General features: G+C 41.4%; 1 protein-coding gene across 5 annotated transcripts in view; it reads left to right on the top strand.

The window, feature by feature from the left end:
- Positions 1-18874, top strand: part of B3GLCT (beta 3-glucosyltransferase) — a 137953-nt gene that overhangs the window by 12419 nt on the left and 106660 nt on the right. For all 5 annotated transcript variants that reach the window (XM_032150532.2, XM_058437706.1, XM_058437704.1 and 2 more), the window contains exons 2-4: positions 2665-2714; positions 10486-10525; positions 16728-16837. In XM_032150532.2, coding sequence (XP_032006423.1) covers positions 2665-2714; positions 10486-10525; positions 16728-16837 — 200 coding nt within the window. The remainder of the gene's footprint in view (positions 1-2664; positions 2715-10485; positions 10526-16727; positions 16838-18874) is intronic.

Here is an 18874-nt window from a genome sequence, read left to right as displayed (position 1 = left end):
CCCTGTCTCCTGGGTTCAAGTGATTCTCCTGCTTCAGCCTCCCGAGTAGCTGAGACTACAGGCACCTGCCACCATGCCTGGCTAATTTTTGTATTTTTAGTAGAGATGGGGTTTCACTATTTTGGCCAAGCTTGTCTCAAACTCCTGACCTCATGATCCGCCCGCCTCAGCCTCCCAAAGTGCTGGGATTACAGGCGTGGGCCACTGCGTCCGGCCGCATGTCTGGCTAATTTTTTTATTTTTTGTAGAGACGGGGCCTCCCTATGTTGCCCAGCCTGGTTTCAAGCTCCTGGCTTCAAGGGGTCCTCCTGCCTTGGCCTCCCAAAGTGCTGGGATTACACAGATGTGAGCCACCACGCTCAGTGGGAGATGGATTTTTGAATCAAAGTCATGAATTAGTTAGACCACAGTTTTTATATCTTGCAAGTTCTCAGAATATTCTGTTTTCTGGAATTCTGTGGTGCTAAGATATGTTAGCATGTTGCAACCTCGCTGTATGATATTCCTTAAGTAATTCTGTTTTTGATATCTTCTTCAGGGTTTTAAATGTGCATATTAGCTTAGAGGTAAATAAAATAAAGCCAAAAAATTAAGTACCCAGAAGCAGAATTTAAATGACTTTGCAGTTAAATCTCTCCTTTCTTCTTAGAACTTGAAGGAACGATTGGACTTTTTTGTGTGTGTGTGTGTATGTGTGTGTAAAGTGAGAAAATGCATTAGATCCTGGTGAAAATAAAGGTGAGGGGCACTAAACATCTTTGTTTTACTGGGTTGGCGCTGCCTAGTATAGAGAGCAGGCGGTCTTTATGTGATGTGACCCTAGGGTCCCCCATAGTGAAGACTTTCACTCATTCATTTATTAAGTAAATATTTATTGAGTTCCTTCTGTGTGCTAGCTGTGTTTTTGGTGTGGAGGCAAATGGTAGGTAAAACTGTATTCCTGGTGGGGTGGTGGCTCAGGCCTGTAATCCTAGCACTTTGGGGTGCCTAGGTGGGCGAATTGCCTGAGCCAAGGAATTTGAGGTCAGCCTGAGTAACATGTTGAAACCTTGTCTCCACAAAAAACACAAAACTTAGCTGGGCATGGTGGCACATGCCTGTAGTCCCAGCTACTCGGGAGGCTGAGGTGGGAGGATCACTTGAGCCCAGGAATGAAGGTTGCAGTGAGCTGAGATTGTGCCATTGCAGTCTAGCCTGGGCAACAGAGTGAGACCCTGTCTCAAAAAACAAAAATAAAACAACACCCCCCGCCCCCCACCAAAACCCAGTATAACTGTATTCCTGCCCTTGTGGAGCTTATAATCAGCTGACATGTAAGATAAGTGATAAACAAATATATATGTCAGTTGGTGATAAGTGCTCTGAAGAAGAGTAAAGCAGAGTGAGGTGGATAAGGAGGGTGTGGAATTGGGGATTTATTATTTTACATGAGGTGGTCTCGGGGAGGCCTGGTATAATGTCTACTGTTATCTGAATTGTCCGCATAGAGGTTCATATGGCTTACATTTCAGTTTCACCCTGCCTTTTGAAATGTCATTCTGGAAATGGAAACGATGAAACCATGTTAGTCATTTGCTTCTTAGTGTGAAGATGTTTTAGATTTCTTTCTTTTGAGCAAATGTTAATGCAGGATTTGAGGCAATGGATGTCTGGGGGTGGGGATGGGGAGGGATTAGAAGGGATCCAAATGGATGAAGTTGTCTCCTGCTTCTGATTAGGGTCTCCTCTGCCACCCAGGGACCCCCTCTGCTGACACTCCTAGTACATTATTGTTCCATGGTGTAACTTCTCTCACCCTTTTAGTACTGCCCTACGGCATTGCCTTTTACTCCTGGGAGTGCTAATTGGAGAAAGTGAACTCTGCAATGCTTTGCTCTTAGCTGTTGAGGAGAAATGTACTGTAAAATGAAGGGTACTATTTTTTGTTCTGTTAAGCTTCCTGTTTGGCTTGTCATTTTGCTTTATATTTTCAGAGTGTTACTGTCATGTTGTTGTTATTATTTTTAATGCAGAGCCTAAATGTGGCTCTAGGGATATCTTCGTCTGTTATGGCTCTGACTCCAAACATTCATTCATTCTAAATGGGGAATGATTTTAATTCCCCTCACTCTCCCGGCCCCATTGCCTTAGTAGAGTTCTGTTAGGGTTTAGTAGGGTTCTGTGCTTGCTGGTAGCAGTATCTGCATCACACTTCTAACCTTGCAGCCCTTAGGAAAAAGCTTGCTCCAAATTTAGCTCTGTTGCCTGCCAGGCTCTGGCAGTGATTTTGAGGGTGAGAATTTGTACTTCTTCCTCCTGGATTCTCAGGAATTCCCCTTTGCTTAAGAAGGCACCAGACCTAAGGTTTCTAAGAAATAGTATTTTGTACACGTCTATTTTATAGTTTATGTCTATAGACACAAATGGCATACACAGATTTGAATTTGTCTGATGTACTATTTCTTTTGCTTGGTAGCCTAAGCGTGTTGGCTTCATGTTGATGAATAATTTTAGGTCTGAGATGAAGAAAGCCAGTAATACAAGTTTGCAGCAATGCAGCTGCTTAAAAATGAGCAAAATATGTCTTGTTAAAGTATCTTTTTTTATTATAAGCAAAACTGTTGGATGTGAGAATTAACCTGAATTGCTAATTCTAATGTAAAAATGTTTCTTTTTTTTCCCCAGCTTTTGGTTTGGCTTCTGAAGATACAAAGAAAGAGGTCAAGCAGTCTCAGGTACTAATCCCAATGATCAAATCTTTTCCTCCCTTCTAAGATTCATTTGTATTTTCTCTAATGGGAACAGTAATCATTTCATTCTTCAATTGTTATTTTTATTGTTACATGAATTCATATAATGTGGTCAACGTGGATTTTGAATCCGTAACGCAACCTATAGATGGACTTGCTTTTTAAAAATCCTTTAATATTTAAGGCTGATCCACTTGGTTTTAAAGTGATTTTGAGAAAAAAGGTGTTTCGACATAGAGTTGGACATTTTAATAGTCTTGCTTGGATACCATAGTTTTCCCCAGTCTTACCAAATACTTTTTTTATTTCTTTTTTGCGACAGAGTTTCACTCTGTCACCCAGGCTGGAGTGCAATGGCACCATCTCAGATCACTGCAACCTTTGCTTCCTGGGTTCAAGCGATTCTCCTGTCTCAGCCTCCCTAGTAGCTGGGAATACAGGTGTGCACCACCATGCCTGGCTAATTTTTGCATTTTTAGTAGAGACAGGGTTTCATCATGTTGCCCAGGCTGATCTCAAATTCCTGACCTCAAGTGATCCAGCCACCTCAGCCTCCCAAAGTGCTGGGATTACAGGCATGAGCCACCGCACCTGGCCCAGTCTTACCAAATATCTTAACCTTGGGTTTAATTTTCTCAGTCTGTGAAAGGATTTTACTATGTCACAGGTGTCACAGAAACCTGATTAGTCTCTTCTTGAAGGTGGCAATGTGTGAGAGGGCATGCTGGGGCCTGGGCGGGAGACCCAAAGGTGACTATGCACCAGAGAGTCAGAACCAGAAAGCTAGGCCAGGGGACTTGCAGAGAGCAGGCAATACTTATCCCAATCTCAGAGCTGCTGCTTTTACATCACTGATTGTAGTCAGGGAATGGCTCTAAATGTTGACTAGTTGGGCTTTGCACTAGATCAGTTTAGCATGTAAAACAGAGAAACAGTAGTTTAAAATATCAGTTGTTTTTGTCATATTAAAGCTCAGTTGACTATTTTTTACCCCACAATTGGTGTAAAAGCATTTTTTTAATAGAATGTTTCTTTTATCAACAGAGTATTTATTATGTGTTTTAACTGTACTATGAGATTCTTACACAGGGGAAATGATAATACTAATTTCTTACGATTTTAAGACCTTTTATGATTAATAAAGCATTTCACACATTTAATTTAATCTTCTCAATGATCCTGTTATTTGTTAAAGCAAATATTCTCATTTACAACAGAGAAAACTTAGCCTCGGGGAAGTTATGTGATTTGACCAAGGTCACATGATTTTTTTGTTTTCTTTTCAACTTTTATTTTAGGTCAAGGGGTACATGTGCAGATTTGTTACATGGGTAGATTGCATGTCATAGGGGTTTGATGGATAGATTATTTTGTCACCTAGGTAAGAAGCATAGTACCCAATGGGTAGTTTTTCAATCCTTGCTCTCCTCCCACCCTCTGCTCTCAAATAGACCCCAGTGTCTATTGTTCTCTTATTTGTGTCCATGTGTACACTGTGTTTAGCTTCCACGTATAAGTGAGAACTTGTGGGTTTTCATTTTCTGTTTCTGCATTAATTGGGTTAGGCTAATGGCCTCCAGCTCCATCCATGTTGCTGCAAAGGCCGTGTTCTCATTCTTTTATATGGCTGTGTAGTATTCCATGGTGTATCCGTACCACATTTTCTTTATCCAGTCTACTGCTGATGGGCATCTAGGTTGATTCCATGTCTTTGCTATTGTGAATAGTGCTGTGATGAACATATGTGTGCATGTGTCTTTGTGGCAGAACAATTTATATTCCTTTGGGTATATGCCCAGTAATGAAATTGCTGAGTTGAATGGTAGTTCTATTTTATGTTCTTTGAAAAATCTCTTTCCACAGTGGCTGATCTAATTTACGTTCCCACCAGCCGTATGTAAGTGTTCCCTTTTCTCTGCAACCTTGCCAGCATCTGTTATTTTTTGACTTTTTAATATTAATAGCCATTCTGACTAGTGTGAGATGGTATTTCATTGTGGTTTTGATTTACATTTCCCTAATGAGTAGTGATGTTGAGCGTTTTTTTCATATGCTTGTTGGCTGCATGTATGTCTTCTTTTGAAAAATGTCTCTTCATGTCCTTTACCCATTTTTTAAATGGGGTTGTTTTTTGCTTGTTGATTAGCTTACATTCCTTACAGATTCTGGATATTAGGCCTTTGTCAGATGCATAGTTTGCAAATATTTTCTCCCATTCTGTAGGTTATCTGTTTACTCTGTTGATAATTTCTTTTGCTATGGAGAAGCTCTTTCATTTAATTAGGCCCTCTGGTCAAATTTTGTTGTTTTGAAGTTGCTTTTGTAGTCTTCTTCATGAAGTCTTTGCACAGGCCAATGCCCAGATGGTATTTCCTATGTTTTCTTGTAGGGCTTTTATAGTTTTAGGTTTTACATTTAAGTCTTTAATTCATCTTGAGTTGATTTTTGTGTGTGATGTAAGGAAGGGGTCCAGTGTCAATCTTCAGTATATGGCTAGCCAGTTATCCCAGCACTATTTATTGAATAGTGAGTCCTTTCCCCATTGCTTGTTTTTGTCAAAGATCAGATGGTTGTAGGTGTGTGGCTTTATTTCTGGGTTCTCTAACCTGTTCCATTGGTCCATGTGTCTGTTTCTGTAGCAGTACCATGCTGTTGGGTTACTGTAGCCTTGAAGTATAGTTTGAAGTCAGGTAATATGATGCCTCCAGCTTTGTTTCTTTGGCTTAGGATTGCTTTGGCTACTTGGGCTCTTTTTGTTTCCAAATGAATTTTAGAATTTTTTTTCTAATTCTGTGAAAAATGTCATTGATAGTTTGATAGAAATAACATTGCATCTGCAAATTGCTTTGGGCAATGTGGCCATTTTAACAATATTTATTCTTCCTATTCATGAACAAGGAATGTTTTTCCATTTGTTTTGTTGTCTCTGATTTTTTTCAGCAGTGTTTTGTAATGCTCATAGAGATCTTTTACTTCCCTGGTTAGCTGTTTTCCTAGGTGTTTTATTCTTTTTGTGGCTACTTTTTTTTTTGAGATGGAGTCTCACTCTATCACCCAGGCTGGCATGCAGTGGCGTGATCTCAGCTCACTACAACCTCCGCCTCCCGGGTTCAAGCGATTTTCCTGCCTCAGCCTCCCGAGTAGCTGGGATTATAGGTGCCTGCCACCACATCTGACTAATTTTTGTATTTTTAGTAGAGACGGGGTTTCACTGTGTTGCCCAGGCTGGTCTCAAACTCCTGACCGCAAGTGATTTGCCTGCCTCAGCCTCCCAAAGTGCCAGGATTACAGATGTGAGCCACCATGCTGGGCCTTTTTGTGAATGGGATTGCTTTCTTAATTTGCTGTCAGCATGGATGTTATTCGTGTATGGAAATGCTACTGATCTTTGCACATTGATTTTGTATCCTGAAACTTTGCTGAAGATTATTAGATCTTTTCTAGGTATAGTATCTTACCGTCTGTGAAGAGAGACACTTTGACCTCCTCTCTTCCTGTTTAGATGCCTTTATTTCTTTATCTTGTCTGATTGCTCTGGCTAGATTTCCAATACTATATTGAATAGGAGTGGTGAGAGTGGGCATCCTTGTCTTGTTCCTATTTTCAAGGGGAAAGCTTCCAGCTTTTGCCCATTCCATATGATGTTAGCTATGGGTTTGTCACAGATGGGTTTTATTATTTTGAGGTGTGTACCTTCGATGCCTAATTTGTTGAAAGTTTTTAACGTGAAACGATGCTGAATTTTATCAGAAGCGCTTTTTTTTTTTGCTTCTATTCAGATGACCATGTGGTTTTTGAAAAAGCCCTAGACAGATAGATTCATAGCCAAATTCTACCAGATGTGTAAAGCGCTGGTTCCAGTCCTACTGAAACTCTTCCAAAAAATTGAGGAATTGGGACTGCTCCCTAACTCATTCTGCGAGGCCAGTATCATTCTGATACCAAAACCTGGCAGAGACACAACAAAAAAAGAAAACATCAGGCCAATATCCCTGATGAACATAGATGTAAAAATCTTCAACAAAAACGCTAGCAAACCAAATTCAGCAGCACATCAAAAGCTAATCCACCACAGTTAAGTAGGCTTTATTCTTAGGAGGCAAGGTTGATTCATCATAAGCAAATCAATAAATGTGATTCATCACCTAAACACATGATTATTAAAAAGTAAAGTTAGAATCCAAATTTTCTGAATCCTTGAATATTTCTCAATTTACTGTTTTATATTACACAGCCCTATGCATTATGATGTGTGTATTTGGCAATAATGAGGATCATTTGTGACACATTTAAAGTGCTACCTAATCCTGCGGTAGCACTCAAAGTCTTTGTGACTTTGAGCTCTGAATGACAGGCATAAGGGTAACACTGGTCACGAGAACCAAAGTGTTGAAGTTCATCTCTTCTCCACCACTAGCCAGTTGTGGGGCTTAGTGAACCTCGCTGTGCTCAGCCTCCTCATCTGTAAGATGGGGTAGTAGGACCTACCTCACAGGGCTGTTTTGAAGATTAAGTGTGCCTGTTTATAGCTTAGAACAATGCCAGGTCCTGTTTAAACGTTTACCTGATAAGACAACAAATCCTGTAAGCAGCCTTTTAAGAGGTTGCATAAGCCATCTTTCCTACCCGAACAAATCAAAGTAAAGAGGAACTGCTTTTGTCTGTTAAATTTGTTTTATGGAGGTAGTTGACTTCATATGAAGTAGTTGATGATAATGATGAAAAAAGGGTGGGTGCCAATATTATTGAGCATTTGCTTTGTGCAGACCCTGTGCTCAGCATTTTACTATCTTGTTCAACCTACAACACAATCCTGTGAAGTGGGTCTTGTCATTATTATTCCTATTCCAGTTGAAACAGGCTTGAGCTAGTTGGTGGTGCACGCAGAATTAGAGCCCAGGGCCAACTGAGTGTAATCATGACCACATCTGATTATTTTATTCAGAATCTCTAGGGCAGTGGTGGGTAGTTGTGACTGGGTGGAAGATTCCATTTTACTTCTCTTCCCTTTAAAAGATTCCATATAAAATTCTTTTGAGGATGTCATATCTTCTTTTAATGAAGGACTTATAAACTAAGGATTACATGTATGGATTGCAAGTGTTCAAATATATTGTGACTTAAAAAATAAAACCTGTGTCAAAGGGTGACTTTAATATGCCTTTTCCTGGCTAGCATAGGAGCTGTCTGTGGGGTAGAGATTAATAGCAAATCTCTTTTGTATCTGAATAGCAATTCAGTTGACTTATAAAACCTTGACAGTGAGCACATTTTGATTGATATTGATAGCGTAAGAAACATGTGGCAGCAGCAATAATAAAACAAACCATGTGTTTCCTTCATCTTAGGAAGAACTAAGTCTTTTCACAAGGGAAGGTGGAGACAGAATTTTAATTGTTCTGTTAATTTAGTCTAATTTTCTTTCTCACAGGGGAAATTAGTCAAGACCATTTTGGTTCCATCTCAGTTCACCTAATTCAACTGTTTCTTGCATATTTTATTTTAACAGTTTACAAATTGAACCCCTTGAAATGGCTAATCATTTCCTAGCTATTGTGTCAGTCAAGAGAGCTGCTGTGTTTAATAGCAAAGAGAAAGATGTATCATTTTCGTTGCTTTTCTTTGATTTCACAAAGATAGCTATCTGATGGAAAGTCCAGTTGGTTTTGCAGCTTCAGTTGCTTAGTCTAGAACTGTAGCATTCTGGATATTTTTCATCTTTTAACTTGTTGATGAAGGTGACTTTTGCTTTCTATAATATTTTTTAGCTCACTCTCAAAATCTATTCACATCTAATGATGTGTATTTTTTAAAGCATGCCTCCTGAGGAAGGCTGGACAGGCGTTATCATGGCAGTGTGAGGAAGAGCACTGGGACCGAGTTAGGAGACCTGGTTTGTAATTCTGGTTCTGTGGCCAGAATGACTGCTGGACCTTGGGAAAATGATTTATCTTTTCTGAGCCTCTGTTATCTCATTTGCAAAAGGGGAGTGTTGGGTTGAATCATCTCCAATGCTGTTTTTAGATCTAACAATTCTATTTTTCCAGGAGCCTCAGCTGGCAGCCAAAGCTGTGGCATCCAGAAGGCAGCTTGGCCTGGGGCAGGTGGTGGGTTGCCAGTGGAGCCAAATGGCTCCTCTGGATCTGAGGCTGGCCCCTTCCCTGAGGCAGGTTGTCTTCCTAGTCAAGAGTGGCATTTAGAGTAAGTCTGCCCATGCTGACTTACAGTGATAACCTGGCTTTGATTCAGCGCATTCAGGGAACTGGATTGAGCTTTCCAGTCTTTTTTAGTAATTTCTTCCAGATCTACATGTTTTATCAGGATTAAGTTAGGTGTCACTTGATCCATCCTGAGAGTTAACAAATCAACATATAACTATTGGCTCTCCTCTACTCAGCATTTCTAGTCTCGAGACAAAGATAATTTCAGAATATGCCTCTAAAGGTAGTCGCTCCCCTGTGTTTAGCTCTCTCTTCCCCGAGTGTTGTCATGGTCCCTTTGATATTCTTAGAGGATGCATCTCTGTGGATATGTCTCTTGGCTTTTAAGCTGCTCCCAGTTTTGTTGGTAAGGGCTCATGACCACATTTCTTGTTGCAGTCTGTGAAGAAAATTGAAGGATATTTGCCACCGTCCCATTGTCATAATTATAGCACATGACTGTTGAAAGCAAGAAAGGGCAATTAGGGAGAAAATTCCTCTTAGTCTGCAGAGAAGACAATGAAAATGGCACATTTAGCTGCTGACACTTTGCCAGATAAATCTTTTGAAAGTTCTTCCCTTGATTTACACAGAGTCGAGGTCAGGCATTTCTGTGCCCACATCCAGACTTCTGTGTCTGGAGCTCTCCAGCTCTTAAGGTGCCCCTTCTGTGCCCGATTTTTTTTTTTTTTTTTTTTTTGAGATGGAGTCTTGCCCTGTCACCCAGGCTGGAGTACAGTGGCATGATCTCGGCTCACTGTAACCTCCGCCTCCTGGGTTCAAGCGATTCTCCTGCCTCAGCCTCCTGAGTAGCTGGGACTACAGGCGCCTGCCATCATGCCCAGCTAACTTTTGTATTTTTAGTAGGGATGGGGTTTTACCGTATTGGCCAGGCTGGTCTCGAACTCCTGACCTTGTGATCCACCTGCCTCGACCTCCCAAAGTGCTGGGGTTACAGGCATGAGCCACCGCACCTGGCCTCTGTGCTCCTGAATTCTAGTGACTGCCATAGGCTGGCCTCCGAGGCCCTGTGCAGGCCCCTAGGACTACTCCTCAGGTTGGAGAGAACATTGTGGTGACATTCTTGAAGACGGTATGACTGCACCCAAAAGATGATAAAGTGCAATAATTAGTGGAACTCATCTTTATGAGGAGCATCCTCCCAGGTTCGAGACTATCCTCTGATATGTTCATAATGCTTTATGGTTTACAGGGCTTTAAAAATGAACCCTCCTGAGAATATCATGAACCACTTAAACATTCACTGCATCTTACACAATAAGAAAGAGCTTCAGCTCAATCAATTGATTTGCCCAAGATCACATGAGAAGGGCACAGCCCCACCTAAGAGGTCTGTCATGATACAGAAGTACATCATTGCTCTGTGGTCCCTTAGGTTTCGGTCTCATTTCTTTAGGGAAGCGTTTCCAAGCTCCCATTTTCAAATCTTCCTCCCATGTGCTGATACATAGCATGCACCATGCATGTTTACTCAGTGTACTGCTGGCTTTGTTATGTACCGAGATTCATCTTTTTCTCTTTCATTTAAAATACAGGATTTGGAGAAAAGTGGTATATCAAGGAAAAATGACATAGGTAAGTAATGATTTTTTTAACCTAAGAGTGTGTACTCAGGTGTATTTTGTATGAATTGTATTTCCACGAAGTGATTTTTTTCTGATTTTATTTATGGGGTAAATATTGTTGTTCAAATATTCTGTCTTTGGCCCAGCCTAACGTTTGCTCTCCTGAAGATGTGAGGCAAACACTTCTCAGATGGGCATGTTGGCATGTGGTGGATTTATGTTTACTCAGTGAGATATGTTGGATTTAATTCCCTCTGGCATCATTCATTGAGCTTCCAGTAAGGATAAAGCACCATGCCTGGTGGGCTCTCTGGGGGAATGCAGAGAGGAAGGAGACATGGTCCCTGTTATTAAGGACCCACGCGATGTGGGAGAAGAGGACAAGCTGTGACATTTGCGCAGGCCATCGGGGAGCAGGCTCTCCACTCGCTGACCAGCAGATACCTCCATGCCTTTCAGGAGTCAGCTCACCAGTCACGTCTGCCAAAATTGTCCCGAGCATCCTGGCCTGGAAGCTGTTACCCCTTCCTTTGTAAGGCATCATACTTCTGTCATTGCCCATTCCTTATTTGTACTCCTTTTGAAACACCCACCCTGCCATAGATTGTAGGTATCTTCAGAAATGTGACCAGGAGTTAGACTTTAAAAAAAAAATTTCATGGGAAGCATGCCCAGTATGTAAGGCCACACCTCTGTGTGTAGGGGTGAGTCTGTCCCTGAAGGATGTGAATTTTGTCAATGTCTTTCCTCCCAGGGTAGGAGGAATGACCCAAGTCTGGAACACAATCAGCCAGGACCTGGGCACCAGTAGCAGTGGAACCTCACAGGAGGCCTATGGTGTCAGGGGGTATGCGGTCCATGGGAGAAGTCTCCCTTCAGACACAGGTGGTTGGCTCACCTCCAGTTTCATGATGGATAAACCTGGGTTCCAGGAAACAGGAAGGGAACAATATGTTCTTCTTACTTCCTCTCCACTGTTTTCCATGGAGACCTGGAAGGCGAGCTCTAGATAAGAGGGAAAAGGATAAATGAAAGTGTTCCTTTCTAGGCCTTCCCTTCCTGGGCTTGGGTTCTGAGGGGTGCAGAAGTTCAGGAGAGCCCCCCCCCCCCTGGGTGGAAGTGGGAGGATGACCTGCCGGGCACGCATATCTAGGGCCCACAGGGGAGTGTGTTGGGGTCTGCGGGGTCTGAGAACGGCTGTATTTAAGGAACCATGTCAATTTGTTGCCTTTTCTTCTCTGTATTATAACACCCTGTATGGTTTAGCCACACCTTTCCATGTGGAGATTTTCTTCCCTGCTACCAACTCTGTGGCTTTGAGCATTTATTTGTAGTTTATGGGAGCAGATGAGTCTCTGGTTATTAAATGAATTAATGATGCAAGTCTGGAACATGGGCTTGAAACTACGAAGGGGAAGTTACCTTGGACAAGTAAATTTATATTCTTGCAATTGCACATGGCAAGTCGAGTGATACCTAACTTGGTATCAGTTCATCTGAAAAAGACCCAGGGGGCTCATTTGTCACAATCTTTGTGTGAGCCTACAAGACCAGGAGGCTACTAAAGATCCTGTGCGGTTGCAGTGACAACAGTAGATTCAGGGCACCGAGAGCATGGCTCACAGTCAGAGCTGGGAGATAGCCTCCATGCACGGGCTGCTGTTTCTCCTTCAGCTTGCTGCCTAATTGATAGATTCACTAGTATATGATTATTCTCACCAAGTAAACATAATTGGAGTGGCCCGCTTTGTGCGTGTGTGTTTGTGGGTGTGTGTGTATGCATGCATATTTATCCCTCAGCTTTAAATCATAAGGCTGCTTGCTACTCAGCTTATATCAGAAGAATACCAGCATGATGAAACCCATTTTTCTACATAATTTCTGACCAGGAAGATGGGCACTTTACAGTAGAGTTCTTGGCCCATGGTAGGTGCTCAGCAACTGAAGACACAGAGAGCATTTGGTTTCTTCTGCTTTCATAGGAGAATCATTGCTCTTCAGCATCTGTTTTCTAACTATCTCTCTGTCCTGCTGCCTTTCCTGAGCACTGTCTGCCACTCACCATTGGCTTTAGCATTGCATTGGCCCTTTAGGTATCCTTGACTAATTTCTTTATCTTCCCCTTCTAGCCTGTCACTCTGATTATTATTGTCAGGCACTTAGTGTGCAGCCCATTTATTGCCCATTCCTGGAGGAGAAACAATGACGATCCATCTTGAGTTGTGACAGTGTTTGCTGAAGGCAGATTGCAGTGAGTTTAAAGAAGTGCAACCAAGATGATAAGGAAATCGTGGAATTGTCTTATTTAGCTCTGTGGACTGGGCAGCAGGAGCTTAAGAGTCAGGTGGTTGGATGGCATACCCAGAGAAGACAGCTACCAAGATAAGCTCTGGGATCTGGACTCAGCCAGAATGTGATTCAGTGAAGGGACGGCTTAGGCTGTATGTCAGAAAATATTTCTTGGTACTAGTATAAAGAACAGCAGGAATTTAAACACATAAGCTGTTTTCAGCACCGAACTGTACTGACTATACTAACCTGGTTCTTTTCTGGAATGGGTTGGGGCTGACTAGCATGTCAACGATCTTCCGGCATTCATTATGATCAGGGTTGCAGGAGCTCCCCTCCCCTTTAGCCTTGTCCTCGATAATACCCCCATGCGTCCTGTTCCTTGGCCGTACCTAACCGCTAGTATTTTCCGGCCCTAAATTTGATTCTGTCCCAAACTTTCACTGCTGCTCCCTCTGTGGGGAGGGTCTTCCCACCCCTTTTTTCCCCCATCTTCGGGACAGTGTCCTCCTTCCCTCCTTTAGGAAGGCCCTACTGCCTGGGACCCCACTTGGCTCCTGAGGCCCTTCCCCCATTTGAAAGTGATTAATCTAGAGCCCAAGCCTCTCAGCATGGTATATAAATCCCTCATGATTTGACTTAATGGATCTGCCTCCCTTTCTAACTTTATCACCTACTGTACCCCACCCTGCTCCTTTTCTCAGAAATGCCTGACAGACATGGTCGTTCACTCAGGGAGACTGCAGAGATACCACAGCTGTGGGCTCTGTGGTGATCCCACTGATCTGCTACCCTCTGTGTGTGTGTCTGCTGCTTTTTAAAGGAAACTCAAGAAATGCCTCCTCCTGGAAGCTGTCCTTGCACTCGCCCCCGATCATCTGGGCTCCAGTGCCCTGTGCTCAGTTAGCTCTGGCTTTCCACTTACTGCTTTGTGTTATAATGGCCTGCCTATGAACGAGGCTCAGACACTCCAGGGCCGCGACTGGGCTCACTCATTCTTGTATCGCGGAGCCCTACACTTAGTAGGTACTCAGAAGATGTTTGCTGAATGAATGAATGAAGCATGCATGATTGAAGTATAGGAAAAAGGGAGAGACCAGCATGATTTCTTAGTAGCTATGTTAAAAAGAGGACAGATACAACTCACAGGACATGACCCAGGTATGGGAAGAATTTGCTTTTTAATCTTCTTGCAAATCCTCTTCCCTGTATGGAAATGCTGTTGTCTTCATGAGAAGATAGTGGGAGCTTTGCTGAGCTGGTAGGAGTGGCAGGAGTTGGTTACTGTGATGAGCAGTGAGTGCAGGATTAAGCTTTATTTTTATTTTTATTTTTATTTTTTTTTAGAGATGTAGTCTTGCTGTGTTGCTCAGGCTGACCTCAAACTCCTGGGCCCAAGCAATCCTCCCACTTCAGCTTCCCAAGTAGCTGAGACTTCAGGTGCATGCCACCATGCCCAGCTAGGATTAACCTTTTGATAGAGAAATCTGCTCTTTAAAAAATGTGTTATGAAATAATTTGAACATATAAGAAGTTATAAAGAGAATAATATAATGAACATTCGTGTATTATATGTTCATTGGATTAAGAAATAAAATATCACCTAGATTAAGAAATTAAATACCATTAACACAGCTGAAACCTTTTAACCATTATCCTGATTTGGTATTTATCATACTCATGTAATCTTTTATACCTTCACATGCTATGTGTGTATATGTTTGGTATATATACATTTTAATATATTTATGTGTATATTGTTGCAAACTATTGATTTATATAGTTATTCTTTTGCAACTTGCTTTTTTCAGCATTATAACTATGGGATTTATCCATCTGGATTGATACATGTAGTACTGGTTAATTTTTATTGCTGCTTAGTATTCAAGTTAATATGTCTTGTTAGTGGATATTTTTGTTGCTTCCCATTTTTTTCTTTTACACAGTGCCACTGTAAACACTTTTGTCATGTATCCTTGTGCACACATCTGAGTTTCTCAAGGATGATTAGTAAGAGTGGAATTTCTGGGTCGTTGGGAATGTGCATCTTCTTTATTAAATTTTAGAAAGATTATTCTCTGAGGCTTATTTACTCCATTCTTAACAAAAAGAAATCTTTATAACTCCTTTTTAGATGTGTCAGTTTATATTAATGTTTCAGGTGTAGTAGATCCGAGATAAGAATTCAGTTGAAACTGAAGACACCCATTTAAGTCTTACCCATGTGTCCAACATATAAAGCCGAGAAGCTCGTTTAAAATAGAGACAGGTATATGGAATGTTCCTATTTATATAAACTCCTGAAGAAAAGGAATTAGGTCATATTCAGTAGGCTGTTCAGCGTTTCCTTTTACATATTTTATTTAGTTTTAACCAAAGAGCAGTTTAGGTTATTTTTAGGATCTAGATGGCTCACTGTGGAGCTATCTGTTGTGTGAATATTTGAGCAAGTGAATAAATGAATGGAGCTATAGAATAGAGCATAAGAACAATCAAATATAATGGATTAAAATTAAAATCAAATTAGGTTCTCTGAGCTGAGGTGTTAAAGAGAAAGATTCATGGTGGGGGAAAGGTCCCCACATGGCTTTGCTGACAATCTGGCTGAAGGCTACAATTTATGTGGCACCTTCCTCTGCCAACATTCCTGTCTGGTGGCAGGGTGCTGACACAATCACTGTTTTATCCATTTCTTTGTTATAGGCCCAGAACCTGGGGAGGCCTAACGTGTTTCTCTGGGGGACAGCCTTGCTACTGCCGTTGGCAAGCCCTCTGATGGTCTTTGTGGGCAGGACATACTCGGGTTTCCTTCCTGCTCGCCGTTGTAAAAAGCTGGCCGCCTTCAGGTGCATCTCTAGCAGGCTGGCGAATACTGCCAGCATGGGGTGTTATAGATGGGCTTTATGCAGGACTTCGCGCTAAAGCCCTGTTGCTAAGGAATTGCTGTGGCCGGTTTCCTGGAGATAACACCTAATCCTGGCTAGGTGCCTTATGAGGCATGGTAGGGATTATTGAGTTACTTATTTGCAAACCCTTGTGAACTCATGGGAGATGGGCAGTTACTGTTGAGTGTCACCTTAAAGGGCCATTCAGAACATTCTTGAAGTAGTGTAGTAGTGAGCTAGGACTACATAACAAAGTACCACAAAACATGGCTTAGTACAAGCAACAGAAATGTATTGTCTCACAGTTCTGGAGGTTAGAAGTCTGACATCAAGGTGTGGGCAGGGTTGGTTCCTTCTGAGAGCTGGGAAGGAAGGATCTGTTCCAGGCCTCTCTCTTTGGCTTGTAGATGGCCATCTTCTCTGTGTGTCTCCTCATATCATCTTTCTTCTGTGTGTGTCATTTATGGGTCCAAATTTCTCCTTTTTCTAAGGATACTGGTTGTATTGGATTAAGGTTCACCCTGATGACCTCGCTTTAACTTGATTCCCTCTGTAAAGACCCAATTCTAAATGAAGTCACATTCTGAGGTATTGGGGGTTAGGACTTAAAAAATATGAATTTTAGAGGACATGTTTCAACTCATAACAGGTAGCAGCACAGTGTAGGATTATATGGGAATTGTTAAAAAGCTACTTGTGAACGTTAGATTTTCAGCTACTGGGAAGATTAGTGTTCTAGATATTTTCACACATTTTCAGCCATTCTTTCTGACAGATGCAGGAGCACATTCTCAGTTTGGTGCCATAGACTGGGTCTGGTACAGTCAGCTTATTTACTTGCTAACTTCTAGGAAGGAAGTTTGGGAAACAGTTTAAAAAGAGAAAATTTTGTCTCTAGAATTACATACAAATTGATTTTTTCCCCTTAAGAGTTTATTGCCTGAAGTTTTGCTTTGTAGCTATTTTTCACTTGTTTTCAAGTTTATTTTAATAATTGTGTAAAAAGAAATACTGAAAACTATTTTTTTTTTGTTCTAGACTTAAAAGGAATTGTATTCGTCATCCAGAGTCAAAGTAATTCTTTTCATGCAAAGAGAGCAGAGCAGTTAAAAAAAAGCATCTTAAAGCAGGCTGCAGATCTTACACAGGTACGTAGCTATGGCAAAACACTGGATCTGTGGAGAATCAGTTTTTATTTAGACGAGAATAACTCCTCTGACTCATTTTGCTTATTTAATATTGAGTATTTGTTGTTGAAAATGGTTTGGTCAGCTGGGCGTGGTGGCTCACACCTGTAATCCCAGCACTGTGGGAGGCCAAGGTGGGCGGATCCCTTGACGTCAGGCGTTCGAGACCAGCCTGCCAACATGGCGAAACCCCGTCTCTACTAAAAATACAAAAATTAGCAGGGCATAGTGATGCATGCCTGTAATCCCAGCTACTCAGGAGGCTGAGGCAGAAGAATTGCTTGAACCCAGGAGGCAGAGGTTGCAGTGAGCCAAGATCACACTACTGCACTCCAGCCTGGGTGACAGAGTGGGACTCTGTCTGAAAAAAAAAAAAAAGAAAAAAAGTTTTGGTTAATTCCTAATGCACAAATTATCATATTCTGAATTTTGTGTGTGTGTGTGTGTATGTATGTGTGTGTGTATATATATATATATAAATATATATAAATTTAAGAGAGCTATATAATTGTGTGGGGCAACTGTGGATTTGTCATGAAGTATGATAAAAGCAAGTAGAAGAAATAACTTTTTAAAGGCAAGGCTTAAAATAGAGATAATTAATGTTCAAAATTTTGGTAACAAGTTCTAAGGCAATTTTCATGTTGGAATAACATTTTCATTAATCTTAGTGCAGTGCTTCTTCTATGAGTCTCTTAATCTGCTTTTTTAATTGGATGTCATTAATTTAACTTTTGAGTTGATTTATAATGTAATATTCCAGAAGGATTATGGAGAGAAAAATCTACACATGTAGGTACATTTTAATAACATTTAAAATAGGCATGAACAGAATATAAAGCTGCTCTGAATAATGCTAGAGGTTTGGAGTGAGGGAGGATCTACCTTGTGCTGCCCTATAGGTGCTTTCCTTCTTTAGCTAAGTAAGTCCATCAAGACCTCTGCACCATGTTGTGATGTCCATCAAGACCGAAGTGCTTGCCTGTAGATAAATGCTATCCCTTTGTTCTCCCAGGAAAGAACTCTTTGACAAGAGACATGTGTGCGTGACAGATTGTTTTCTTTCTCTTCATGGGTATTGGAAAATAAAGGGTCAGAAATGTCAGTGGAAACATAAACAGCCTTAACAGTATTCAAGGCAAGGAACTGCTGGGAATAAGGTTTATTGTGCTTAATATTTAAATGCTTTATATATAAACTGTATCAAACTGTCTTGCATCCCTGCAAGGCCAGGTTCTCTGGGTTGCTCTGCTTGAAACATGGTACTTTCTCAAGGGAAAGGAAAGTAACACATGCTATGGATTGTTTTTCAGTAGTCAAAGATAGGAGCAGCTTGATAAATTAAAAATTTTTCTTTTTTGGCCTGGCACGGTGGCTCACGCCTATAATCCCAGCACTTTGGGAGGCTGAGGCGGGTGGATCATGAGGTTGAGAGATCGAGACCATCCTGGCCAACGTGGTGAAACCTTGTCTCTACTAAAAATATAAAAATTAGCTGGGCATGGTGGTGCGTGCCTGTAGTCCCAGCTGCTCAGGAGACTGAGGCAGGAGAATCGCTTGAACCCAGGAGACAGAGGTTGCAGTGAGCTGAGATTGCACCACTCCCCTCCAGCCTGGTGACAGAACAAGATTCTGTCTCAAAGAAAAAAAAAAATTTTTTTTTCTTTTTTTTTTGGAAACCTAACTTTTGGAGGTTTTCTCCTACTAAATCTTCCTGGATTTTATTAGAGAGGCAGACAAGACAGGGATACCCTCTTTCACCACTCCTATTCAACATAGTGTTGGAAGTTCTGGCCAGGGCAATCAGGCAGGAGAAGGAAATAAAGGATATTCAATTAGGAAAAGAGGAAGTCAAATTGTCCCTGTTTGCAGATGACATGATTGTATATCTAGAAAACCCCATCGTCTCAGCCCAAAATCTCCTCAAGCTGATAAGCAACTTCAGAAAAGTCTCAGGATACAAAATCAATGTACAAAAATCACAAGCATTCTTATACA

The sequence above is a fragment of the Hylobates moloch genome, unplaced genomic scaffold, assembly GCF_009828535.3.
Source record: "Hylobates moloch isolate HMO894 unplaced genomic scaffold, HMol_V3 SCAFFOLD_4, whole genome shotgun sequence".
NCBI lineage: Eukaryota > Metazoa > Chordata > Mammalia > Primates > Hylobatidae > Hylobates > Hylobates moloch.
Note: the sequence above shows the minus strand (reverse complement) of the source record. Positions and strands in the feature narration are given on the sequence as shown.